This window comes from Copadichromis virginalis, linkage group LG4 (genome assembly GCF_057382275.1).
Source record: "Copadichromis virginalis isolate Kocher_CV1m ecotype Utaka linkage group LG4, C_Virginalis_male_GT1.1, whole genome shotgun sequence".
Taxonomy (NCBI): Eukaryota; Metazoa; Chordata; class Actinopteri; order Cichliformes; family Cichlidae; genus Copadichromis; species Copadichromis virginalis.
The window spans coordinates 11,603,921-11,630,736 of record NC_140621.1 but is presented as its reverse complement, the minus strand read 5'-3'; the positions used below and the strand labels follow the sequence as shown (position 1 = coordinate 11,630,736).

At 41.6% G+C, this 26,816-nt stretch overlaps 1 protein-coding gene across 2 annotated transcripts in view; it reads left to right on the top strand.

The window, feature by feature from the left end:
* The window catches only part of grin2ba (glutamate receptor, ionotropic, N-methyl D-aspartate 2B, genome duplicate a), a 143,700-nt gene that overhangs the window by 5,154 nt on the left and 111,730 nt on the right, over positions 1-26,816 (top strand). For both annotated transcript variants that reach the window (XM_085453546.1, XM_085453547.1), the window contains 2 exons: positions 5,020-5,158; positions 6,459-6,566. In XM_085453546.1, coding sequence (XP_085309672.1) covers positions 6,540-6,566 — 27 coding nt within the window. In that variant the 5' untranslated portion in view covers positions 5,020-5,158; positions 6,459-6,539. The remainder of the gene's footprint in view (positions 1-5,019; positions 5,159-6,458; positions 6,567-26,816) is intronic.

Below are 26,816 nucleotides of genomic sequence, written 5' to 3'. Positions count from 1 at the left end.
CAGTGACTCATCAAGCAAGCACCTTCTCCGGTCGTCATCACGGACACGCGTCTTGATCGTCTTGTCATTTTCATGTTGTTGCACAAAAAGTCTGTTCTTCCATTAAAACATCTGAAGTGCCCCCCCCCCCCTTCCCTTTTTAATCCACACACACGTACACAACGTCCTTCCTCACACCCTCACGTGATTATTCATTTATTAATTTTTTTAGCAGTCGTGCACATTGACAGACACCCAAACTCCACATCTGTTCATTAGAGGAAATGCCCGCTGGCAAACCAAGTTTTTGCTGGCTTCATGTGTATCAGGTGAAGGTCAAACTGAGCAAAAGGTCCGATTCAAGAGCGGCAGATGCACTGTTTGTGTCAAAGTACAATTCAAAGTCCATTCTGTCGGGGTGTCATCTGTGCTTATCCGGTGCTCTGCCTCCTTTTTTTTTGCTGCCCTCTTTTCCTCTCTCTCCTCCCTCTCTCTCTCTCTGTCTCATATCTTTCTGAACTGACTCTCATTTCTGCAGACAGACACACACAAGCACTCAAAGAGAATGGACTAAAAAATCAAAAAGCCTGGCTTTATCATCCAGAGGACTTTTTTCCCTTTTTTTTCTTCGCCATAATTTTCACTTTTTTCCACTCACCTGGCTTCATTCACCTCTCCGTACATCCTTTTTCCCCCCCTCTCCATCACCCCCACCCTCTCTGACTCCATCCACTTATTTATTCGTACGTTGTTCTGTTGTTGCTGTTTTTTCATTTGCCGTGTAAAGAAAAATAAGATGTATATACATATATATATGTATTCATGTCCTGCCACTCACACCTCATTGCTTGCATCAGACTTGCTAGATATTTTGCATTGGGACTGTTTTGACTGTTCACATTTACTGAAATAGAAAAGGCAGATTTTCCAGAAGTGATTTCCCCCCAAAAAATAATAACAGAAGATACAAGGCTTTATTGCACTACGCTACGAATAATTTGCGTGTGTGCCTGTGTGTGCTGTGCAAGCTACAGAGAGAGAGGCACAGAAATAGACAGATGCATAGCAAAGTAAAGAAAATCACATAACTCATTTCTTTGTCCATCTTCTTCTTCCTTTTTTTGTTTGGTATTTCCATTTTTTGTGCTGAAGGAGATTTAATGGCGCTCCTCTTCATTACACGAAGATGATGGGAAGTAGGACTTTCGAGCAACCACGATAAAGGCGTTCTGGATATAGATGTTTTCCTGTGGAATTACCCTTTAAATCCTGGATTAGATTCCAAACGACTAAAACAAAATAATTAACAATTATCCAAAAACAAAACAAACCCCAATACAAACAAAAAAACTGGTCTAAATTCTGGACTTTTTTTTGACCTTTTTCTCTCTTTTTTTTAAATGGACTGAAGCTGATTTCAATATTTCTTTTTCAACTATTGAATCCTAATGGGATTTCACTATCGCGGATTAAAGACTCAAGCGACGTCTTTGTCAATTAGCTGATGTAATAGCCTTGATTCTCACAATTTCTCCATCCTTCCAAATCGCATTTAACATTTCTCAGTGTTAAGGGTTAAATAGGTGAGTACGGACCCTTGAATCCACCCATGCTCTTGCCTTTGCATGTCTTGGATGATTATGAATGGATGTAGATTTTCATATATGTATATATATATATATATATATATATATATATATATATATATATATATATATATATATATATATATATATATATATTATATTTATTTATTTTTTTTGTGAGTGACCCACTGTTTTGCGTGTGTGTGTGTGTGTGTGTGTGTGTGAGGGTGTGCAGACTCGTCCGGGATGTGTATGTACAGTAATAAGGGTGAGGTAGAATTTAAAAGGATACAGGCGGATTACCAGAGCTCAGTCATTTTCCTCACACTTCACCACCGTTTATCCTTTGTAGTATTTTCCCCTTTTCCAGTTAAAGTCTGGTTAAAAAAAAAAAAATTCTCATGTAAAATATAAATCCCCTTGATGCAGAGTGTGGGATGATGTAAAAACAACAAAAAGAAAAACTTTACATGCTGAAATAACATCCCATCTTTCACCTTGGGTTTTGCACCTCCACTCTTCTTTCTGCTCTACCAAATCTGTTCAGTGCTGCTCCACGCTCTTCTTTAAAACAGCGTGCGTTAGTGTGAGAGGAATATATACGTAGATCAATAAAGTAATCTACCTGAAGAGATGGACTGCGCTGTGCTTTTCTTGGTGAATTTTTTAAAATTTTATCTTCTGTTACTCCAATAAAATGCTTTGTGGTGGGAGAATGACTAAATCTTATCTTGCGGTTGACAGTGGCCGGAATAAAATTTGACTGTATGTCTGCAGCAAAATGCACTTTCACATCGACTCTCTCCCTCACACAATCACACACACACACACACACACACACACACACACACACACACACACACACACATGCAGACACCTGGGATCTGCTCTCACAACCCAGGACGATTACCTATTCTGCTTGGTGCTGAAACACATGTGACCTCAGTAGCCGAGCTACAGATGGGCACTTAAGCTCAGGTAGTCTGTCAAAGCTGTCACAGCCACCACGCTGCAAAATGGACGTCTCTGGCGCGAGCTCTGCCTCTGACAAGTGGCTCGCTGCTGTCGTTGCTTTTGCTGTAATGTACCCCGAAACAGTGTTTAGAAACAGGTAGAAGCACACTTTCAGACGCACTGGTGTTGACCCGGCAGTGTGTGGTTCAGGAAGGCAGTGATGTGAATGTTGTGTACGGTGGTCAAAAACAGCTGATTTGAGCTGTGATTTTGAGAGGGAATGCAGACGTCTACGAGCACAGCTGGATGGTGGATTGAGCAATTGCTTGGAGCACGTTTACAGCTGAGCATCCTTTCTATTTAAATATGGAGAACTGCTCTTTTTTTCTCCGGATCATTTTCTTACTTTTACGATAGACGTATGCTGTTCCTTCAGATTGTTAGATTATGGTTTAAACCTTATTTCTCTTCTGCTCTGCAGTGTATTTTATCCATCTAGATTGTTTTAGGGGGCATTGGAGGAGGAGGCTTTCTTCTGTGTAGTGATAATGCTTGATGGATGTTGACAGCGGAAAGAAAATAGGTCCTACATGAAAGTAACTGAAACCTGCTTTGTTTCCTTCGAGTAGCCAGGTCATGATTAATGTTTAGTCTTTTTAATGTAATTTTTGCAAACTAGCCTCATTATGTTCAAGAGATGGAAAAAAATCTTACACCAAAACAATGGAGATGAATAAGTAGCATTAAAGGGCAGATGAAAAAGGCATGCATTAGATTTCGAGGTGACTTGTCCCTTTTAAGGTTCTCTCCTCGTTCATTGTCACCTATTTCGCTCGTTACCTGAACAGGTGTGTCTTAATGGTTGGTGGCTCTAGGACATTTTTCATGCATCCTGTCAAATTTTTGGTGTCTGAAACTGTGCGATGCCACAGGATCTATGTGGGGAAAAAAAGTCTGCAGAACATCTTGAATCAGAGCTTAAGAGATTTCACAGGCAGCGTGTTTGCAGTCATCATTTATAAACAGGCCAGGAGAGGAGACAGCAGGGGCTAAGGAGATTCATAATCCTATCCCCTCTTCCCACTGATTCTCTCTCTCTCTCTCTCTCTCCCCCATGTGCTTGCTTAATGAGACAACAATGCAACTCCTGCGTCTGGCTCCGAGCGCCGCATCTGCCTCAACGAAGCCAGCAATAACAGTGTTTAGATACGTTACAATCCAGCTAACTTCCGCATGCATGCCATCTAGGGATTTACAGCATCACGGGGCACCGCTTGCATGTTACCCTGTGCTTCAGAAGTCAGAACCTAAAAATATGCAGAGATGATTTTTGAGTTACAAGCTAAAAAATAATAATAAAAATCTTGGATTCACACGAGTGTGATTCTGCAATACGGCACCTCACCTCATCCATCTTCTGGGTATAAATGAGGGAATCAGTCTGCGGAGCTCCATCTAAAGCTCGTAACACTCTGCGGCGCGTGCGTCTGAATCCCGAGAGCGAGCGGGAAGACTATGTGGGACGACTTAAAAAGCACATCTCAATTTTATTGGCAGTATATTCACTTCAAGGGAGCGGAATATGGGTCATGATCTGATATAAAAAGGCTACTCAATAATTCATCCTCTGATTAAGAGGACTTGTATCGACACAGACGCCGTCCAACGAGAAGGAGAGTGTGCACACAAAGTACACGGAAGAGCATTTAGGCGACTTTGTAGGATTAGTATAAGCTCAGAAACAAGCTATAGTAGAATAAAAAAAAGCCAGAGAGGTTCATGTGTACACCTTCTTTGATGTCTTAATCTGCTATACGTTCTTGCCTTCTGTGGCACGCAGGTGCGCATGCGACGAGTGTGCTTTAACGGCGAGCGTACATGGTGTCAGAGTTTGTGCGAGGCCCATCAATCTATTAAATATGAAAAGTACAATCTGTTACCCCGCAGAGACTGGTTCATTATTCATCAACATATTTCAATTAATCATTTATTTACCTAAAGTATGGTTCGCCCCCCCAACACACACACATATGCAATTTGGACACTCATATGGACTCCTGATGTATGAGTTATGTATAAGAGGATTAACAGAAGCTGTTTCTTATTCCTGCGATGCTGCACATACTGTAGTTTGAGGGTGTTGTTAGGGATGTAGGAGAAGACATTTTTTTGTACTGCAGTGCATTTGGAGGAAATGTGTTATTTAAAATATTAGGCTTGGCTTCCTCTCGGATCAGAGAGCAAACACGCACACGCTTTGCTGAAGATGAGCTGTGAGATGCATTCAAACAGGTTTTCATTCAAAGCTGAGAGTTATGTCCGGATGTGCACATGAGCACGGCAGCTCTTGCATTTTAAGTTCCCATCATTTAATCGGGTTTATTGATTCTAAGGGGAGCGGGTCAGAGGTCGACCAGGCGTAGCAAGGCTTTATTAGAGTCTAACTGACTGTGACCTGCTTCTAACCCGCTGTCCTCTCTTTTCCCCTCTGCAATAACAGACTGGCGGTTGTCGGGAAGACGAGCGACTCCAAACGTCTTTCCAGAGGAACAGAAGTGAAGCTGCTCCTGTGGAGTACAATTACCTCGAAATTGCTGCTTTACCCCCTTGACCCAACGAGGATTTTACCTAAAACCGCTGTGAGTTCCCGGTGCCAGCTCCTTGTCACACAGTCACCGCTGAAGGGATTAGGATTGGGGAGGGGGGGCGGAGATAAATGCTCAGCATCGGCGCCTTGATTTTTAATCTTACCCTTCCATTCACGAACATCTGTATTTACTTCGGCAAACCCCACACACCTAATGAGGTGTCCTGGTAGAGAGTAAAACACATTTGTTTGATTAAGTGCAATTGGTTTAGCCAAAGACAAACCTGCTGGTAGAATGACACCTGAAAATAATGAAGGGCTACTTTATTGTCCGGTTGTGAGTTAATTAAACTCGTCTTTCTGTTAACCGGCTAATGACTTTGTCATGTGGTATCAATCCAGGTGATTAGTTATGCCAATCACAGGGAGAAATTCTTTTCCTTTAACGTGGAGCGCTGTTTATCCGTCTAGATTGTTGTCCTTTTCTGGAATTAAATGGCACTCACCTCATGTTTGCCACGCAAATAAAAACTTTATGCAGCTTTTTCAGAAATCACAAAATCCACAAACCTGGACGTGAGCGGTTTCATGTGGGGACTATATTCTTTCCAGCCAGCACACCTGCCAAACATCACTGTGCAGGAGGAAGTGCGCTTCTACCTGTGAGTAGAAGCTCCTGCTTGTGACAGCAGGACAGGATGTAAACAATAATAGCGTCCCCCCCCTCAGCTGAGCCGTGATGTCAGCTAGCTGCACTCCTCCGTCGGTTGGCAGATGTAGATGCGGACACTAGAATGCAAAGAAAGTTCCTACGTGAAACTGTTCACAACAAGATCTGGGGATTTCTGTTTTTCTGGACAGAGGACAGTACGCTCAGGAGAAGGCAAACATGGTATCTACAGAACAGAGCAGCTCACACCAAAACCATCTAGATGGATAAATGATATTGTAGCACTACTGTAAAAATATGTAAACTTGATTTTGGGGTGAAAGTTGTTTTTAATGCTGTGTTTATTTGTCCACAAGAAAAGCTTTCGGTGCTCCTCAGATCTGATTCAGTTTAATGTAATTGTGTAATTTTTCCACAGGGATAACATTTGTAATCATTTCCTGTCACTTCCCGCTCTATTCCAATTTTTCGACCGCTCTGCATCATCACGGCCTGTTATGAGAGGCAAAATCACGGGAAACCCTTGAGGGGGAGACTGTCATCACCCTCAGGGACAAGTTGTGATAACCCAGAATGCAGCACTGTTTATGTACAGTCAGGAAAAAGAGCTCAAAATTAGTTTTTTAACAGCAGCCACTCACATTCAATAATCATATTGTCTTTTCTCTCATGTTGACTTTAGTTCGGCCTCCCTCAGTCTGAGGCTATGAGAGGGAGAGAGGAGTCCCAGGCCGCACCATCATGCTACTTCTGAGACGCTGGGATGAGACTTTGGCTGGCAAAACACAAAGTAAGACAATATTGATGCATGGGGCCTCTTTACAGGTGGAGCTCTTCTTAGTTTTCTCGTGTTGTCCCCGTAGAGAACCGCTGAAACAAACCATCTTATCTCGGCTGTGTGTGCCTCTCCTAACGCTCAATGATGGATGTTCTTAAACTTCTGTAGTGTGTGTTTTTTTATTGCTTCGTATCTTATGCCAGGTTTGCTTGCGGGTCAGGATAATGGTTCAAGGTGGAGCTTGCAGATGAATGGTTTAATCCTTGGTTTTTAGCACAGTGTGCACTTTGATCAATGGCACGCGTCAGCACGTGGTCGTTCAACCCGACCCCGCCCACCTCGATCGACTATCGGCCACGTTTACACTCCACAGGCATTGATCAGGCAATTAAAGGTTTTGTTAAATTCGTTTTTTTGGTTTTTGTCGTTTGTGTGTGTGTCAGCTGTTCTCATGTTTTCACGCGCTGCATGTTTGTGGACGACAGAGAGAAAGATGAAAGAAGACGTCGTTCCCACTCTCACCCAGGACCAGATTACACAGAGCAAATGTTTTTACCACCAGGGGCAATGAGAGGTCATCATCATATCAGTAGATTTCAACATTTTCTCATCCATTACTCCTCAGTAACTTTTTTCTTCTCTATTTCTTTTTCGTCTCTCTCATCTCATGCACTGTTAATCAGCGGTGACGTTAGGAGACTGAGCCTTGGTGCAAATTTAGTCTCCTCGTTTTGTGGTGGGATGGAGTGTGTGGACTGTGTGAGCACACTACAAACAGCACCATTACACAGGCACTCCTCTACACCTTTAACCTGCTGCCTTTTAGCCAGCAGCAGAGCAACGGCGTGGCTTTGTAACAAAGAGCTTTAGCTTTAGCCTCGGCCCTTCAAGCATCAAGTCGCTTATCTGCTTCGGCTAATGCCACACAGATATATTAACAGCGATGATGCATCTAATTAACAACAACGCGCCGCTGTTTCTGATTAAAAAAAAATATAGCATTCACACGTACACTGGCAGATTATTAGTCTGCTGGGCTTATTATTCGAGCGTGCTTCCTGCTCTTACATAAACTGTTTAGAAAAAAAGGCTCTGGGTGGAATAATGGCCTAAATGAGGACATATTAGAATAATAATGTCTCATGAGTTTTTTAAAAGCTTTATCTCCAACCTTTGTGTACCTAACCTAAATGGGATTCTGGCCCCTCGTTATATCGGCGCCGTTCAGCGCCGCTAATTAAGTGCTGCATAGCTTTTCAATCATTTTTTCAGTCAAATCCATTTAACAAGAGACTTTTTATTTAGACTCAAAGAGCCCACGTCACCAGTCTTAAATGAAAGCCGCAGTCTTTGACGTGTTAAATGCAATTTGAACATTTTTAGGGTCAGCCTTCTTCTCTCTCTGCTAATGTACGGAGTGCAGTTAAAGGTAGATTTCGGCGTTGAGGTGTAACAGTAAGATAAACGTTGTCTTTCTCCTGTAATCCTGGTATTACAGTCTTTTGCTGAACAGGCCATTATTGCGATCACCTTATTTTTACTGATATAATTTTTTTTCAACCTCTCTCTGTGTCTTTTCTAAATTGGAAGAAATTCAAGAGTCAGGAAGCTTCTGATAAAGAGAAGCTCTCATAATAAGAGACAATAGGAGGAAGAGAAGAGGGGAAGTGTTTTGGTAGTTGTTTCTGGGGATGTGGAGTAGAAGGTAGAAAAGAGCGCAGCTTTTTAAAATTTTTTTGCGCCTGTGCCGCTGTCTATTTTGTTTTTTCACCTCGTGTGAAATTACACAGCAGTGCGTGTGGGCATCTCATTGCATCAACAGCTCGCACTGGCACGTTTCCCTTTGTAATGAATGCCGGTCACATTGTTAGTTTAAAGCGTCACTGATGCTCAGTCCGCTTGCAGTCGAGTAAACTTGGAAGCTACAGAAACTCAGTCATGCAGGATAAATGTCTCAGGTGTTTAGCTGTCTCAGAGTAATGCGATGCTACATATATTAGCATTAATTAAAATTTGACCGCAAGATCACATACATGCTTGACCTTAAAACACGGCAAAGATCCATGCGGTGGAATCGATTGCTTTGAGAACCAGCAGATCAATGCGGCTTCACTCATCCTTGTCTCCAGCGGTGGAGCGGTAGCATAAGTCACCTGGAAAACGGCCTGCGGATCCAGTCATTAGCTGCTGCACATCCAACATTTGCTTTGGTGGCATCTGTTATTTTCTGGCACGTCCTCAGATGCTGCTGTGGGGAGGCTTCAGGTGCTGTCAGTGTTTGTGCTCCAATTTTTTGGACTGAACAAGTGCTGAAACTGTTAGTCGATGTTCAAGATTTGAATCTGTGACAAATGATTAATTGTTTACATGGTTTTCAGTGTCAACATATAGCACAGCTGCTTTTTCTGTTTTAAATGCCTGCAAATTAAGTAATTCAGGCTGCTAAGTGTGAAAAGCTAACAATCTGATGATGTCGTCCTGTGATTTGTGTGGGCATGGGCAGATTCCTGATTTTTATAGACTAAAATAAAAGTCTATCTTACTTGAAATGGCTCAGGTGATTTGGCTATGACTCCCAGCTAATTCAGGCCAAATCAGTAGGATTGACATTGTTTTCATGCTCCTTCATTTATTTTCTTTAATGTCATCCAGTGTGTTAATTCATTATTTTGTACTTGTTAGAGTTTGTTTCCTTTAAAGAAAGCAGGGAACATAAAAGACTGTACATAGAAGATGAATGGAAATGTGACCAGAACCTTACAATCCGGTTGTTCAGTGATGACGCGACGAATCCTACTTGCGGGTCTAAAGTAGTCTGCGTTTAATATGGCTTTTGTGTTGTTAACATGTTTAATGTTATGTATTTTCTTCTATTTGATCTCAAAAAGCTCCTAAAACAGTCGGTGATCCCTGTTGACCTCCCTCGGCTTTTATTACCACTAATCATTTATTTAAGCTCAGTTTTTAAAACCTTAGGATGTAACTACAGCCCAGCCCATGCAGCAGTATATGAATGACTAACCTCGTATTGTGGATGGATTATCTCAGTTGTTCTCCTGGCTGAAGTTTGGTCCTTTTACAGCATCCTGCCATGCGATTACATTTGTTCCTGACCACCGACAACACTCACGGTAACTTTTATCGAGTGGAAAAAAAGTTAGCTTGTTTATATTATGCTAACATAGCTGTGTCGCTAGCGGTCACGTAGCACATCATTATATACCAGCTAGCCAAACTTCAGTAACCCTACAAACGTCACTGCTGTTTAGTTTTCTGTCTTGGAAGTGATAACAGAGCTGTACGTTTTAATTTGTTTCCAAAACCCCGCAGTCAGGACATGATTTATTGTATTTAGATAGAAGCTAGCGAGCTAACTTCCTGCTAACTTCTAACTCCGTTAAATGTCATAAATTCCATTTTCATGGATGCCTGGATGTTAAACTCAATTTTTACACCTGGTAGAGCAGAACGCTGATCATTTTATTAAAGATGAAAGACTTTAGACAGTTTTTCAACTCTCAGTAATGCCATAGTGATCGTTTGATATATGGACCTGCAGCGGAGTTTAGACCCAGACACGGCTAGTGACGTCAGACTGAACAACCGGATAGCTTTTGATACCAAAATTCTGAAAATGTGACAATGTTTTTTTTTTTTTGTTTTTTTTTTTTTAATTGTAGTTTTGTAAGTAGCATCTTGCTTACCTGAAATGTAAATTAGCTTTTTTTTAGCTAGCTAAAATTGCTTTGGCTAAAATGTTTGCAATGGTTAGCACTTTATACATGCTTAAGCTAATTTAAATTAAGGCTACTTGGAAATATCCTAACATTTCAGTCTGTGTCCTGTTAACAGAATAAAATCTCGACATTTCAAAGAATGGTCTTCCATTACCATGTCAGTGATTTAAAATGACTTTTCTGGTTTCTTTGGCAAAGCAAACCTGTTTAGCACAACAGTACAAGCCAAAAGCTACATGCTAAAGAAGCAGAAAATACTTTTTAGCACAAAAGTTTATGCCTAAGCACATAGGATACAAATTGTGTAATTCTCCTGGTGTTAATACTGACTAGGCTACTAAATTTCTGGTCCATTCGTTTGTTGACTACCGTTTTAAAGGTCCAAGTAATGCTAATGCTAGCTAGCTAGTATGGTTAGCAAGGTCATTCCTACATAATTTGGCTAGTAAAAAAAAAAAGAGGCTTAAAACAAAAGTGACACCTTAGTGTGTTTTAAGTATAAATAGTGAACAAGACAGTGAGGGCCACATTTACTAAATGCTGAAAAATAGTGTGTCAGCACAATCCCCAAATAGCGCTCATAGGTGTGGTTAGTGTTATGAGTGGTTTACAAAAGTGTGTTGTTTTGTAAACACAGGTGCAGGCAGATCATTTTGATATCAAACAATTCACTGTCTTTTTCCCTAAATTTTACAATTGTCTGTGAATATTTGTATTAATATTAATATTATGCTGTAATCCTGTCTTTCCTGCTGCCCACATGTGCAAATGTGTCCACGTTTCCTCAAGTTTTAACTGTAAGCTTGAACAGGTATGTGACCAGCGCTCTATAAGAGCAGCTGTGCGCTCCGTTTTCAGCTGACTTGTTGTTTCACCTAGAGGTTGTGTTGTAGGAGCGTGTGACTTATTTGTTTCGGCGTGTGAATGCCACAGGTCAGCATCTTTATGCAGCCACGATAGACAGGAAGCGCTTGTGCTCGTGCTTTGAGGAGTGACATGTGGGTGTTGCAGCTGAAAGATGAAACGCACAATCATTTGTATGCTGCAGATTGACAGACCAGTGAGACAGGGAAATTCATATATTTCCGGGGTTTAAAATGAAAGGGGAAAAAAACCTGTTTGCTCTTAGAACATGTAATGACTGAATCTGGGTTTTACATGACTTTATCCAACTTGGTGTCATCCCTGATTTAAAGGCAGCCACTAGGATCCTGCTTTAATTTGGAATAATAACACCTATGTCCTAGTGTGTGATTAATCCGATACTAAGAGATCTGATTAATGTGCTGTTGTGCAGGAGCTGCAACTAAGTAACGCTATTTAAACTTCTTTTTCTTTCTCCCAGCTCCACTAAGCACTGTTTTTATTTCCCATTATCAAAGCTGTGCCAGACAATAAATCAGTGTATACCAGAAAAGAGATTACTTCCCCCAATGCAAGAGAAAGTAGTGCCCCCCTGCCATGAGACTGGATGGAGGTGCATCATCATCATCGTCTAAGCTGTGCACAAACACATACACACACACAAACATACACACAAAAACCTCTAAAAGCCTGTTTGTGATGTTGCAAAGATGAAATGGTCAAGCACGGGCAGTGACCCTCAACCATACCTGAATGCACTCGCTTCTGCAAGTTGAACCCGAATGCACGGCGCTGTCTCGCAGCCCCGCTGCTGTTGAAATGTCATCGGTAATGCTCACCGCGCTTCAGTGGGCTCACTAAAGCAAAGCAAACTCCACAGCATTTTCTACTCTGCCTCTCGCCTCCGAGGCTCTCAGCCTCAGCCACAAAGCCACCTGCAGCTTTTTTCGCCCTGACTGTGTTTGCCAGAAGGTAATATTAAAAGTTATTGATTGGGTTGTGTTTAAAGAAAAATACCCAGTAGGAGTTTAGCAGAAAAAGACCCGATAGGGAGCTAATGCCTCCCTCAGGGACATCATCCACATACTGTCAAAACCCATGATGTGTGGCAACCAGGATGCAGAGCAAGGGAGGGGGAAGTGTGGAGAGGGGCAATCTGTGTCATATAGAACAACCAGATGCTGTAGTGCTTCCAACCAGGCGCACAGACAAAAGGAAGCGTGTGAGAGAGGCGATTGCGATGTGCGCTATTTTACAGAATACAAAGATAATAGTTTTGTCAAAGTCTGGCTGATTAAACTGAATGGACCTGAAGACGGTGCAGCTCTCATGCAGCCATTTAACTCCTTCTGTGTGTTTAGTCGATTGTTCCTGTTTGCATCTCACATCGATTTGTGAAAGCCGGGACCAGAGTTTCAGAGCTACTGATAACGATGTAAGTGTCCATGTAGGATTGTTGAGTTGTAAAAAACGTGGCCAGTATTTCTTTGCACAAGAGAGCCGATTGATTAATTGCCGATCATGCCACAGAGAAGGCAGTGCAAAAAAAAATACAAGTTGATCTATAGAAATTTTTCAGTTGCACTCTCATTTGATCTAAATATCCATTTAAACATGTTGCATGTTCAATATTGCTAAAAGGCACTGTCACACAGCTTGGTGTTTAATTGGATTGAACTGTTTGTCATCTAATCACTGCATTTGGAGGTTGTTAGGCTTTTTTAATTTGTAGCAATAAATAAAACACAAATACAGCACAAAATTATTTTGTTTCCAGGTTTGTGACAAAAGGTCTATAGTTAAAGTGTTTGCAAACCGTAACAAACTGTTGGATTTGGCTGATTGAGAGCTGTTACTTGAAACGATACAGACTTCTTTCAAGAAGGAAATCCAACATAAAGTTTGGCTGTTCTCAGCTGGGTCTTAAACAAGTAGAAACAAAGGGGGTTAAAAGGAAAGTTGTAAAGGGTAGTTGGAAGATGTCAGAGCACCAGTGTAAATGAACTGTCGAAAATGCACAAAAAACAAATGTGCAGCACAGGAGCCAGTTTTTGTGACAGAACTGCAAGAAATGGACTTAATGAAGAGGGATTTACATAAAGACAAGCCAAACAAAAACCAGCACTCACACCTACACAAGAGAACACAGTGGGATAAAGAGACGCGTTACTGCGCTGTGGATGACTGGATAAAAGTGATGTTTAGTAATAAATCACAGGTCTGAGCTGGCACTGGAGTTATGGTCCAATGCTGGGGTTGAATGTCAGGGAAAGGACCAGGAGAGATTTCAGTCATTATCTCACCAGTAAATGCAAAGGTGTACAAACAAATTTTGGACATTTTGACCCCCTGAATTATTTTATCTATGGAGAACAATACTGTTTTTTAGTATTTGTGATTTGAAGTTGGGGCCTTTAAAGGTAACGTGTGTAAAATCTCAAAACTAGATATCAGTTTTTTGCAAACTGCAGTCATATGAATTCTGTTTCCTTATCTCTCTCAATTCAAATGTGCAATTGTAGCTACGGTAAGGCAAACAAATCGGACTGCCTTCCATCTGTAGTGAGTAAATGGTAAAGTGTAGCCTGTCAGTCTGCTGTTTACCTCAGCTGTAATATGTTTGTGTCTATTTACTCTGGATAGGGATAGAGAACTTTGTGAAAGGAGTCCGATAAAAGTTGATAAATCAGTGACGCTCACATCTGTCAGATGACAGAAGCTGAGGTGAGTTGTTGAGAAAATCCTGAAGTTTTCTGTCGGTAAGCGCTGCTGTTTTTGCTGCTGTTAGCCTCTGTTAGCTGCTCTTAGCCAGTGTTCTTTAAAGTGGATCTAATATTGTTGGAGTGAATAAACTACGTGCCATAACCTCAAAGCGTGGTTACCTCTGGGTTTAAAATAAGAGTGTGAAACCATTAAAGATGATCAGAGAGGCTGACTGCTGTTATAAATTCTCTGTAGCTGTGCTATATACACAAGAGCATGGCCATCAAATCAAATCAAAGTTTATTTCTGTAGCACATTTTAAAAGACTAGTGTACATCAAAGTGCTTCACAATAATATTGCAAAGCGGGCAGAACAAGAAACAAATAGTACAATTGCAATTAAAAATTACAATTACATGGTGTAGTGCAGGCCGAGTGAAAGTCAAACTAATTTGCTTCAAAAGCTAAGTTTTTGAGCTAAGTTTAAGTACGATTTGAATGATTGAATAGATTCCAAGAAATTATTCCAGAGTCTATAAGTGGCAATAGCAAAGGAACGGTCACCTCTGGCTTTTAAACGAGATCTCGGTTGCATTAGGAGCAGTTGCCTGGAGGATCTTAGTGCTCTTTTTGGGTTATATAGGTCAAGGAGATCAGTTAAGTAGCTAAGGGCCAAGTTATTTAAAATTTTAGAAGTGAGCAAAAGGATTTTAAAATCAATGCGATATTTGACGGGAAGCCAGTGTAAGTTAGCAAGGACAGGGGTGATGTGATCATGCCTTCTAGTGCTGGTTAGGAGGCGTGCTGCAGCATTTTGGACTAATTGCAAGCGCTGAAGGAGGGAGAGTTGGAGGCCCAGGTAAAGAGAATTGCAATAGTCCAATCTAAGTGATGAAGACATGAATAGGGCCATGTGGGGCTTTAGATGTTATTAATAAAATGAATTCTGAATTTCACCCGAAGCCAGTGATGGGAAGCAAGAATAGAGATGATGTCTGATAGCCGACTAGTTTTTGTTAGCAGGCTAGCTGCTCCGGGCTCATTAAAGGATGGATGTATGAACGGATGGACGTCCATGCTGAAGATCTGTAGGTGGTGAGTTAGCACCATTAAGTGTTATGCACAAGAGAGTGACACTTGAGCATAGTGCTAGAAGTCAGTAGACTGTCAAAATTAATTTTAAGGCAAATCCAGATGTTGTTTTAAGGACAGATGTTTTGAAATAAATAAAATCATATTGTGGTTGATCTTGTTCTATTCATGTTCACAGGCAGAATGACAAGTGTGTGTGTGTCTTTTATTTCTAATGCTGTTAGTAATGCATGACAACAGACTGCCAATTAACTTACCATTAGCAGAGATGGGCTGTTGTTGGGTGATGGGACATTAAGGGAAAGATGAGGGGGCACAGAAAGATCGAAATGACAGCGACAGGTAGAGATGGGTGATGGGGAGGGGACAGGAATATGTTTAGAGGTGTAAGTGGAGGGTGTAAGTGCGTTTGCATGTGTGCGCAGTGTTGATGGGACAGGGTGTAAATAACAGCAGCATTAGAGGTGGATTGGGTGTGAAATTAAACCTCGGCCCAAAAATGTGCCACTTCGAAAGATGAGACAATTAGAACACGCTAGCACAGCCAGACCTTGATGGTACCTCCATTAAAATGTGTACGTGTGAAAGAATACCTGTGAGTAGGTTTAAGTTCTTCTACCTAAGATTTTAAAACATGTTCTCTTTCATTACAGATCTATTAAAAACCATAAAAAAAAATAGTAGCTGACCAGCAGAAACTTATGTTCCAGATGTATTACATACACATATATATTTAATAGTACTATAAAAATCAGTAGAGGGCAGAGACTCTTTAAAGTGTCTCAGGCCAGGAGATCCATAGAATACATATTAATACTCAAACGACGAACTCAATGCAACATTCAGGCTTCTTTTTTCTTATAGGGCTCTCATACAATGTAACCATGTTTGGGTCTGATATCGGTTACAGATATAGAGGTGGCTTGATGACTGACAGGTTCCCTCCCACATGGGCAAGCACTCTATGTAATTCTACATATTAATGATATGTTTGCTATACTACAAGAAAGTAGCACTTTCTTGCTGCTAAGTGGTGAGTTTGAGTGTGACAGAAGTCTGCTGGAGCTCTAATATCTGTCACGACAGAATTGCTGTCTGACATTATCTGTAACTGCTGCTCAAGTGTCTGACATCTATTATGAAGAAAGGAAACCCTCGGGGTGACCTAAAATAGTTCAGAAACAATCGAGATTTACAGTTCTGCGCATGTGTGCAGAGAGAAGTGAAACGTCTGAAAGGGCAGTCAGTCATTTTGATGGGATTTTATATAGAAAAAAAGATTATTGTTTTCATTATATAGATTAGTGTGTAGCTGTGTATTCCAACAAATTAATGGGTTCTCGTAATCTTAAAATATTTCCGATAAAAACACATGCGAGTGGTCACCATTTTGTGGAGGAAAGGGACAACGCCACTGGTGTTTTAATAAAACATCATCCTTTTCCTCCTCACTTCAAGCCTCATCTCCAAGAGATCGTGCATAAACATGCGTATTTATTATTGCATATATTATTGCAATGACTGTCAATAGAGATGTGGCCCTGTCTCTGGACAGCTGACAGCTATCTGACTAAATTAGAACAAGCTAGTTACGAGCAAATCCTATACCAGCTAATGTTAGGTTTGTCTCCTAAAAATCATACTTTCCCTCTGATAAACAGCTTGAGTACATTAACACGCGTGAGAGTTTATTTGCTAAGTGTCCAGCAATCAACTTTTTTACATCAGCTTCAAACACAGTGTCAATAATGCTAGCTAGCAGCAGCTAAGAGAAGTTAACAGTGGCTAAGTGATGCTAACACCGGCAAAAACAATAGTCTTAGTGACATAAAAGTTCAGGATGGCCTCAACAACTCACTACAGTATTGCTATCATTGGTTGGAAGTGAACTTTTTTGACTCTTTGTGTGTCGGACTCCTTTCAGAAAGTTTTACAGCCTCTTAAAGAAGTAAATGCTTCTCACCCGCCATTGACTGCTGAGGTAAACAGTGGATTGACAGCCTTCCACAAATAGGGAAAAATTCTTGGGGGGATCCAGTCCAAACAGTAGAAACACATTGCCCAGCTGCAGCTGTTATGGGTTTAAGTCTAAATGTAATGTTTTTGAGCTCTCTTGGGTGACTAAAACATGTTTCCTACAACAGCCACGATAGCTAGGATTGCCAGGGGTGAGAAAGCAGAACTCGGCTGGCTGCAAACTACAACTTAACTGACATCTAGCGGCTAAATTTTTAAGCGCTCTAACTTTAAGAAGTGACTTTTTGCCGAGCCCTCACGATTCACAATGTTTTTCTTTCACTTAAAAGCGTGCGTCATGTATTAACTCGTATAATGACAAGAGTGAGATGCTTTTATAATTGCTAGTTATAATCAAACAAATAACAGGTCTGTATTTTAACAGAATTGGCATCTACTTGTCTTTTTCTTTCTTTCTTGTATTTTTTTTTTTGCTGAAAAAGGTCAGTTGTGTAATTTAAGAGGGAGTAGGCCTGTGTGCACGCTCGAACAGTCTCATTTGAGTGGCAGCATTTTTATGTTCATTACTTAACAGAGAGCCTGCATATAAATGGATTATTTCAAAGTATGCATATGCATCGTTTAAAGTGATGCAGCCATCTTGGGTGTGCTTGCGTTTACCTGTGTGAGTTGGGTCAATGCTCATGATAGTGCTTTTTTTTGTGTGTGTGTGCGTGTGTGTGTGTGTGTGCACTTTCACTGTGGTGTTTGGATGTGAGCCAGAACTTTAAAACAGTCAATCAGCAAGAGTGACAAAAGAACAGAGAGGCACAGAAGGAAGCAACAACACATGCATACGGTGAAGCCCTAGAACATTTAGGCACTGGGACAGAAAAAAATATAAAATGCAGGAATAACTGTGCTTTTCTGTTTTCACTTCACTGCAGAATGAGTTCTTACTTTCCACTTATCTCACTCATGTAATCGCTTTCTTTCCCCTTTTCTGTCACTCACTGTTCTATCTCACTTCAGAACTCCTCTGCTCTCTCCGCATCATTTTTCTCATCTAATGCTCCATCTCTCTCTCTCTCTCTCTTTTCTGTCATGCTGTCTCTGCATTTATCTCTCCTTTCTCTCTCTCTTTTTTTTTTTTTTAATTAAAATCTGTCTGTATCGAGGGATTCTGTTATGTGGTGATTTAAATGGAGGGCCTGACATAAACGTAACATTACTGTCAGACCAAAGCAAATTCCATCAGCCCTGCTTAAATTTGCAGTGCTGGCTGTTTTCCAAAAGGCTTTTTTGTTCTGCAGCCAATATCTATACCATCTCCTATCTATCTTCTGATACTCATTTATGCTATTCTTTTTTTTTCTTAAAGTTTTCTGTGTCAGGTCAAAGGCATGAATCATGAAGGGTAACTGTTAACGTACGAGCTGGACTCGGACTGACGCTGCAGTCTTTAAGTCCGATGCTGATGCTAATATTTGAAAGCAGGAACGTTATGGTGAAATGAAAGGTTTAACTGTGATAGAAGCATGCGAGTGTTTCTGCTTTGGCTGTTTTTTGTACATAAAATGAGAACCTTTTAGTCCCCTTTCTGCCCCAAACAATGCACGTAGTTCATTATGTTTCTGATGTTCACTTAAAGTTCAGAAGCCTAAAAGCGCACAGTGCTTTTTCATTGGTATATGAAGTGGTTTTCTGGCTAATCAGGGTTTTTCCATCTCTTGTATTCTCTTCTCCTGAACCCACTCCTAAATGTTAGTAAAAATAAGCTCCATTTGATTAGCTGTTTAGTTTCCAAACTTTTTGTAGCTAGAGATCACTTATAGTAAAGTAAGTTTTCTAAGTTTCCCCCCTCATAATCCTGACAGAGTTGATCAAGCATAGGCTTTTTACCATTTGCACTCTAAAGGGGGTTAGACACACAGGAAGAGATTAACAGCGAAGTGACAACAAGAGATGAGGGATTGCCAGTGAAATTCTTTGACTTACAGCAATCACTGCTACATAGGCATTAGTGATGTGAAGTCGGTGGATACCTTTAGTCTACCTCTCTTATGCCCTAAGACTGCTGGGATAGGCTGTACATCCTCTGCAACGCTGAACTGGGTAAGTGGAAGATGGATGGATTGATGAATTTATCCATGCAGTGGATTCCTGGGATGTCCGCTGGTCCAAAATGTTGGGAAATGAGTGAATCCCTTGAACATGGTTATAGAACCATTATATTTTTCATTTGTTGCAAATTACAACCTTTTCCACAACCAAATACTTCGGATGTGGTACAATCATATCAGAGTTTCTGTTGTCCCAAAGATAATGGGGGCGGTGGCGAGGGACTCAGGAGTTCTTGTTTTGTTTATCTGCACCAACATATTCCAGCACAATTTTATAATTTATAATAGTAAATAATTCAATTATATACTTAAATTATAAATTATTTTGCAGAACCCTTGGCTATGGATTACAGACACCTACAGGCCCCAAAACCCCACTCAAGAGATCCAGCCGTCCACAGCGGTTTATTTCCGCAGCCTGTTTCATGGGCGTTGGTTGTATCATGCACCAAATGTGACGTCACCATTCAAGAAGTTTAAACAAGAAGGAAGGGGAAGTTTAAGGAGTTTTTAGGAAAATTCCTGTCAGAAAAGTTGTTGCAGCATCGCCCTATGCGTCTAAACTCTGAGCTCCTAAAGACCGACATGGCCGTGCACTTGTGAAAAGTCTGAGTCAGCATAAACTACATGTAACTGTTTCTTTGACAGTCAAAACAAAAAGGATGTGATGCTGTCATGGAATTGCAAATCTGGCGCTAATATTAGCTGTATCAATATATCGATGAGCCTCGCATGCGCAGAGACAGACCTGTATAGCTTGTCATGCACCTGCACTCTGTCACACTTGTACTGAGTTATGTGCCCACAGTGCCATCCACCTTGCTGTGAGAAATGAGACACTTCACCTCCTCATGAGTGTTAGCACTCCCTCCTCTCCTCTCCTCTTCCTCTTGAACTCGCTCTCCCCTGGTGGATGGGAGCCTGTGGTCGGGTCTCCATAAATCAAAATGTTACCACCGGCACTATAAGGCTACTTTTTAATTAAAACTGTGAATCAGTCGGCCCTGATTATGAATTGTACTCTGCTGCCACTGAATAAAATATACAGGGCTCATTTGCTCTCCCCCTCTGACTCCTCTCCGTCTCTTTGTCTCATTCGGTCTGCTTCTCGCTCTCACTTTGCCTCTTGTTGGATGCGACTCAATTTTCCACCAGAAATTGAGAGTGTCCACACAGCAAAAGCCACGGCCACGCGCAGCCACTGAAGACTGTGACAGCATTGTGAAATAGTTGAGGAGCTTACTGGTTGCATAAACATAAAAACTCAATATGGAGGCTCCGGCGCCGCTGGGGTCAACGCTATTATATCACAGAAACAGCCAGGAGGACTACTAGGCCAGTGGGCCTTGTTTATTGTATGATGCCACTCTTTTAGCTGTGCCGCATCAAGTGAGGTTAGTAGCTGTTGAGTTGGATGCTTCCATTAAAGAGAAGCGAGAGCATTCAGCCCAGGCCACGCAATTCAAATCAGCTCTGCAGGGAAAGTAGCTCCTGGTTTTTAGCTGGAAGATGTACAAAGAATAGCGGCAAAGACTGGGGACAATGGCCGTGCTTTACTGTCAGAAACAGAGCAAACCCAACTCTATGAATACATTTATATGCAGAAGAGTGAGTCTTAAAAGCTTCTCTTTGGAGTACCATCAGGTTGAAGCTGAACAGTATCTCTCATTCAAAGGGACTTTATTGCTAATTTATGACCTTTGCGTGTCTTGCAAGTACAACTGACATCGTCTTAGGGAGATATGGGCATGAGCCAGGCCTCGGCGGAGTGGAAATTAGCTCAGTGGAACGCGGCGCAGGGGGGTGCCGCTGTGGCGCTGCCACCTCTGCTACCCCTGTATCAGCAGGCGAGTGCAGGGAGGAAGGACTAACTGGAATTCCATCTTACAGCTTTGCACAAACAAACTCATGAATGATAATGGGTTGCTAATTGAAGGTACTGGAGCGATTGACTACGCCACTGCAAATGGAGTCCTCCTGGTAGCCATGGCGACAGGCGAAGAGAGGCTCAGGAGGTCTCCTGACCTGAGCTAGAGTCAGATCATCTCTTACACCCGCTCCCCGTAGTCTACCCACCATGTGGATATATTTGCATCAATGAATATTCATAAGTAAGCTGTTGGTGCATCAGAGAGCTTTTTGAAAAGTTGGTTCAAGTGTTGGGTTTGTATCATACGACGGCATTTCAGATGCAAATGTTCTGACGATTTTTTTTGTTTTTTACCCTCTGTGTAATTGCAAGCAGTTAAGGTGTTAAACAAACAGAACAATTACACTTTACTTGTTGTATCCCTATTAAAAAAGATAAAACACCTTCTAATTACAGTAATTAGGAAACAGATTGTTGCCGCCTGTTTTTTATGCCTGTATCAAAGATCTCTAATGATGTGCACTGGATTTCACCGCTGATGAGCAATTTAAGGAGAGCAGAAGGTTTGCACAGTAGGAACTGTGATGACTGTCTGACCTGCAGAGGTGTCCTTGAGCAAGATGCCGAATCTCTGCTAGCTGGAAGGCTTTTTTGTGAGTGAAGATGGGACGGGAGCGAGCGGAGAAGAATTTCTCTACTAGTAACAGGTTCTTTTAAAAGCTGATTTTACACACTGGATAGCTTTGCATCACCTGAAAGGAGTTTCACCAAGGCAGTTTCACACCGATCAGCTACATTAAAACTGATGAAGGAATAAGATCAATAATCTATTTGTCTTAAATGGCACTCCCCAATGGCAGCAACCTCCTAGCAGGATAGTACACCCTACCACACTGCTAAACCTTTCAGGAACATCTCCAGAGAGCTCAAGATGTTGAGCTACATGTATATGCATGTCTCGGTGAATCAGAGCTGCTTCGGCGGCACAGGGCAGATAAATGCAATATTAGGCAGGTGGTTGTAATGTTGTGGCTGATCGCTGCATCAGTAGACATCTTGTCATACTCTTCTTTGGATTAGAAAAGCTGTCTTAGCTTTGCAGAGAGCAGTTTCACTGTGGTGCCACCCACTATGCTTAGGTGTTCACCTGTGGCAGTGTGTTTGTTCCTGTCTGCTTCCATTCCTGCTGGATGTCTGCCGATGAGCTGGCCGGTCTGACCGACTCTACGTCTTTGTGCATCTCAGCGGCTGCTGCCTGTCGAACTGGCAAAGCTGCCTGTCTCTGCGTGTCTGTAATGTTTTTGCTGCTGTCTCTTGGGTGCATGTCTCTCCCGGGCTGAGCTTTGGGTGCGATTAAATCCAGGGGACATCCATTGGAGAGGCGCTCTTAGATGTCATTATCCCTGTGGGGAGTCTCATCATCATCCTGCAGCAGAGAGAGAGAGGCGCTCGGCACAAGCAGCCTGGGAAGGCTGCAAGAGAGACAGCCATGACAGCCTTAGGCCTGCAAGTAAATTGTGATGATCATGCGAAAAAACATCACCCCCACCTAAAAAAAAATGCCGGAGATGAGATCTGTATGTATGTGCATTTGTGCATTTGGAGCTCTTGCTGGAAAAACAGCAGAAAGCTGTCACAGTCTGGCGAGGGCAGACTGTAGGTGTTGGCAAAAAGGACCCAAACGCAACTCCATAAACTGAACGTGGCGTAGATTTAACAGAAAATAAGCCGTTATTGAGGCCAACAAAAAAGGAGTACAAACAGCAGGACACAGGTGAACACTAAACCATAACCTAAACTGGGTGAACTAAAGCTAAACACGAAAAACCTTAAACGTGGTGAACTGACATAGAATGCTGAAGTGAGGGTATAGATAAGCAGACGACCTGACAAATGACATGCAAAAACAGAGGACTTAAATACACACATGAGGTGATCAGGGGAAGTGGAGACACATGAGGAAACAGCTGACTAACATGAACCTAATGACAGGAGCAGTGAAGCTAAATACAAAGAACCAAGAACACATGACTCCTTCCAAAATAAAACAGGAAGCATAATGAAACGCAGACATGACAACCAGAACTTGACAACGTAAGACACAGACATGAAACACATGAAGAGCAGGGGAGACTTAACATGGGTTGGAAACATGAGGGGGAATTAATAAGAACTAAAATCACCTAGACATGGTAACAAATGAACTTAGAAAACCTGAAGGGCTTAACATAAACTATAAACATCAAAATGAACTCAAACTCAAAACACTGGGTCATAAGACCCAGGACCGTGACAAAAGCCCCGAGATAGAGAAAACCTAATCCTCGTGGAGCTTCTAATCATAGCAACTCCTGCGCAAGAACACCTGGAATTAATTGAAATGTGTAAAATTAGCAGCATGAATTGATAGCCGAAAATGAAAGTCATCAGTCAATATTCAGCCTGAGGGGAGAGCAGGGAAATATAGCTCTCCTAGAGTGTGTTAGCCTAGGTGGTATGAATTAGACAGGTCTATAAAGGATTATACGTGGATGATTTTTTTTACATAACCTCTTTGCTATTCTTTGTTTTTTTGTGAGGTCAGCTGACCAATTATCAGGTTTCCTTTTGTAAACAACTAAAATAAAAGTGTGCTAAAGTTCCTCAACGCAACATTTTACCTCTATGCACACTATTTATTGCACTCTACTTTTTGCAGTGTTAGTATTGTGTCTTGTATCGGCAGACTCGTTAGACATAGTACAGTAGTGGATTAGGCTATGTTCTTGCATAAGCATATTTCAGGGCTTGGCTTTTTGTCTATCCAACTGTTCCCATGAGATTTTTATTTCCAGTTGAGAAGGCAGATTCAGAGCGTGCAGACACATTATGTCCCATTAAAAAAAAAAAAGAAAAGAAAAGAAATGGTTCCAGCAAAACATCCACCTGAGGTTATTTATCCCCACAATATAGGGGAGCATGTAGATATCATTCTGTACAATATTGTTATTCCTCACTACACATAAGGACTCTCATAGAAGAAGAAAAAAAAAACTTGCACTCCTACTAATCCAAAAAGGCAGAATCCCAGTGCCAAAAATAACAGCTTGGAATGAGATGGACGGAGGAGGACAGATTATTGGTGGTTCTAATCTGTGAAAAGCTGACAATAAAACACATTTAAAGTGATTACAGTGCTGTTATTGGCACGGGGAGGTCAATGCATCGCGCTCTTCCTATCCTTAGCATTGCGTTTCCACAACAATGCAGTCTGCTGCGTAACTGCACCCATATGAATGCTGCTGTAAAGGTCTTTCACAATGACACATGGGCTGAAGCGCTAATGCTGATGTACGGCGTCAGAGGGGAGAGAAGGCGAATAGATGAAAGGAAGCAGAGGGGAAGTAAGAGACAAGTAAGGAAGGAAGACGAAAAAGAACAAGTGGAGAAAAGGGATTTTGGAGATGAAGCCACAAATCACGGGGAAGATTAAGCGTCTCTTGTGCGCGGTAGAGGAGGTGTAAATAGAAACATGTCCCAGGGAGAGATCCCGGAGACCAAGCGCTTATCTCCCTGAGTGTTGTCAAAACACATTTGTCAGTCTGACGTATTTAAGTGTCTCAATGTCTATAAGAGACTTGATATGCAAAAATAAACAGCTGATAGTAGTTGGAAGATGTTTAGCTGCAAACATGAAACATGCCTACAATGACACACTCTGCACAAGCATGCATACACACACCACCCGAGACTATAGGCAAAACTGCTTTCACTCCAGTGTGACCCTTGGCTTGATGGGAGATGTGTGGATGAGCAAGCTGATCATGCATTATCCCTGCATCTGACTCCCTCAGCTGAAGTACCAGCACATCATCAAACAGCTGCTGGCGCTTGTACCCGTTCAACAGCTGCCACATTTCACAAAACAATGAGGAAATGCTTCACATTGTGACTGTCTCTGCCCAGTAAATTAGCCAAGGGAGTACAGGGCCCTGGTGTTGCAATACTCTTTCCCCCACTGGACTGCCTCCTGTGGGAGCTTCCTTGAATGGTTTGTGGACTCACTCTGCAACCCTGTGGCCTGCAAACTGCCAGAAGCAGCTGCTGAGAAAATAGAAAGCACATCTGCACTGTGGTTACTTCGTTATAGGCAATATTTGGTATCAGTTGCATCATTTCTATCCTGAAGTGGCAAAGTTTTGCTCCTGCACTTACAGTCATATGAAAAAATAAGCACATCCTGTGGAAACAGGGTTCTTAGTAATGGTGAAATATTCAATCAAAGTGCACATCTTAAAGCTGCACAAATTTGAAAACAAATGACAGGAATGTTCATCTCTCCGAATTAGCAGCCCAGCTGATCAATGCAAAGTGAAGTCTCCAAGAATCCCCCAAAAGATCTGTGGGTAACTCTTGCAGTTGTTCGTTTTCAAGTTACAGTCAGTCAGAGATTTCACTTGCATTAGGAGAACAAAACACACGTTAGCAAAATAAGGTAAATCTAAAGTTTAGTACAGACTATGCGTTTTAGAATAAAGCACTTTTGGGGTTTAAATCAGTGAAGAACAGTTCTGTTGAGATATTTAAAGGCAGCAATTTCAAGTGGTGGCGCTTGTGTTATCACAACTGTAATTGTATCATTAACTTTTCTATTCAGCCAAACAAGCTTCATAACTAAAAAAATAATAATTTTGGACTACACCTCATGTAAACTATATGCCTGTTTTGGCTATATCATAGTCCCTCTACTGTATATTAGTCCAGAACTAGAATTCTGACTATAGTGCACAATATTTAAGTATTTTCAAGGGTCAATAAAGCCACATTTAATTTGAGAGGGTACCGATCCTGACGGTACAACTTTAATGAGAACTTGGTTTGGATGCAATCCCAGTGGTGGTGGTCTCGTCGACAAAGGTTAGCCTTTGAGTTTGTCAACGATTTTGTTCATAATTGTTTTCCAGCACCCCACCAAGCTGTGCAGGTTGTTGGGTCTGATGGTGTCAGGATCTTGTCTCTGCTTTTTGCAGATGATATGGTTCTGTTGGCTTCAATGAGGAACAACCAGGCTGAAGTGGGGCAGTTTGTAGCTGCTGACATGAGAATTACCACCTAGGAGGTTCTGGCTATCCATGGTTCTCAATCAGTAAAGGGTATAATGCGCACCCCAAGTTAGGAATGAGCTGCTGTCCCAAGTATCTCAGTGTCTTGTTCACTATTGATGAAAGGACAAAGCGGGAGACTGACAGACCAGCCTGCTGTGGTGAAGAGAAAGCTGAATGCGAAAGTGAAGTTGTCAATTTACCGGATGATCTGCTTTCCCACCCTCACCTGTTTCCACGAGCTGTGGGTAATGAGCGAAAGAATGAGGTCGTAGCGAAAATGAGCTTCTTCTGAATGCTGTCTGGGCTCAGCCAAAGAGATGGAGTGAGGACCTCAGTTGTTTGAGAGGGGCTCAGAGTAGGGCCACTATTCTTTTTTACGCCAAACGGTAAATGTTTAGGATGCTTCCTGGACTTGTGTCTCCACAAACCGTCTTTGTCTTCAAACCCGGACAAGCAGCGGTGGATAGATGTATGGATAGTGTGCAACAGTCACCTGATTGACTGATTCAGCAGGACACCTTTATAAAGCTAGAATGAACAATGCATAAATGAAGAGCATGTGTCTAATATTATCAAGCCAGATAAATAAAGTAAAAAGTTCCTTGTATTTTGGATACAAAGCATAATCCAGTGGAGAACAGAAGCACAGAAGCTCGGAGTGGATTCTAAATTCATAATACTTAATCCACAGACAGGATAATTAACTAGGTGACACGCTTCTGTGCTTTGAAGTTTGGAATTATGATGGATAGTTGTATATATCCAGTGTTAACTTGGGCTTTTAAACAGTTCTTTGGTTCAGTATTTACACGGTTTTCTTCTGCTTTTTGTGA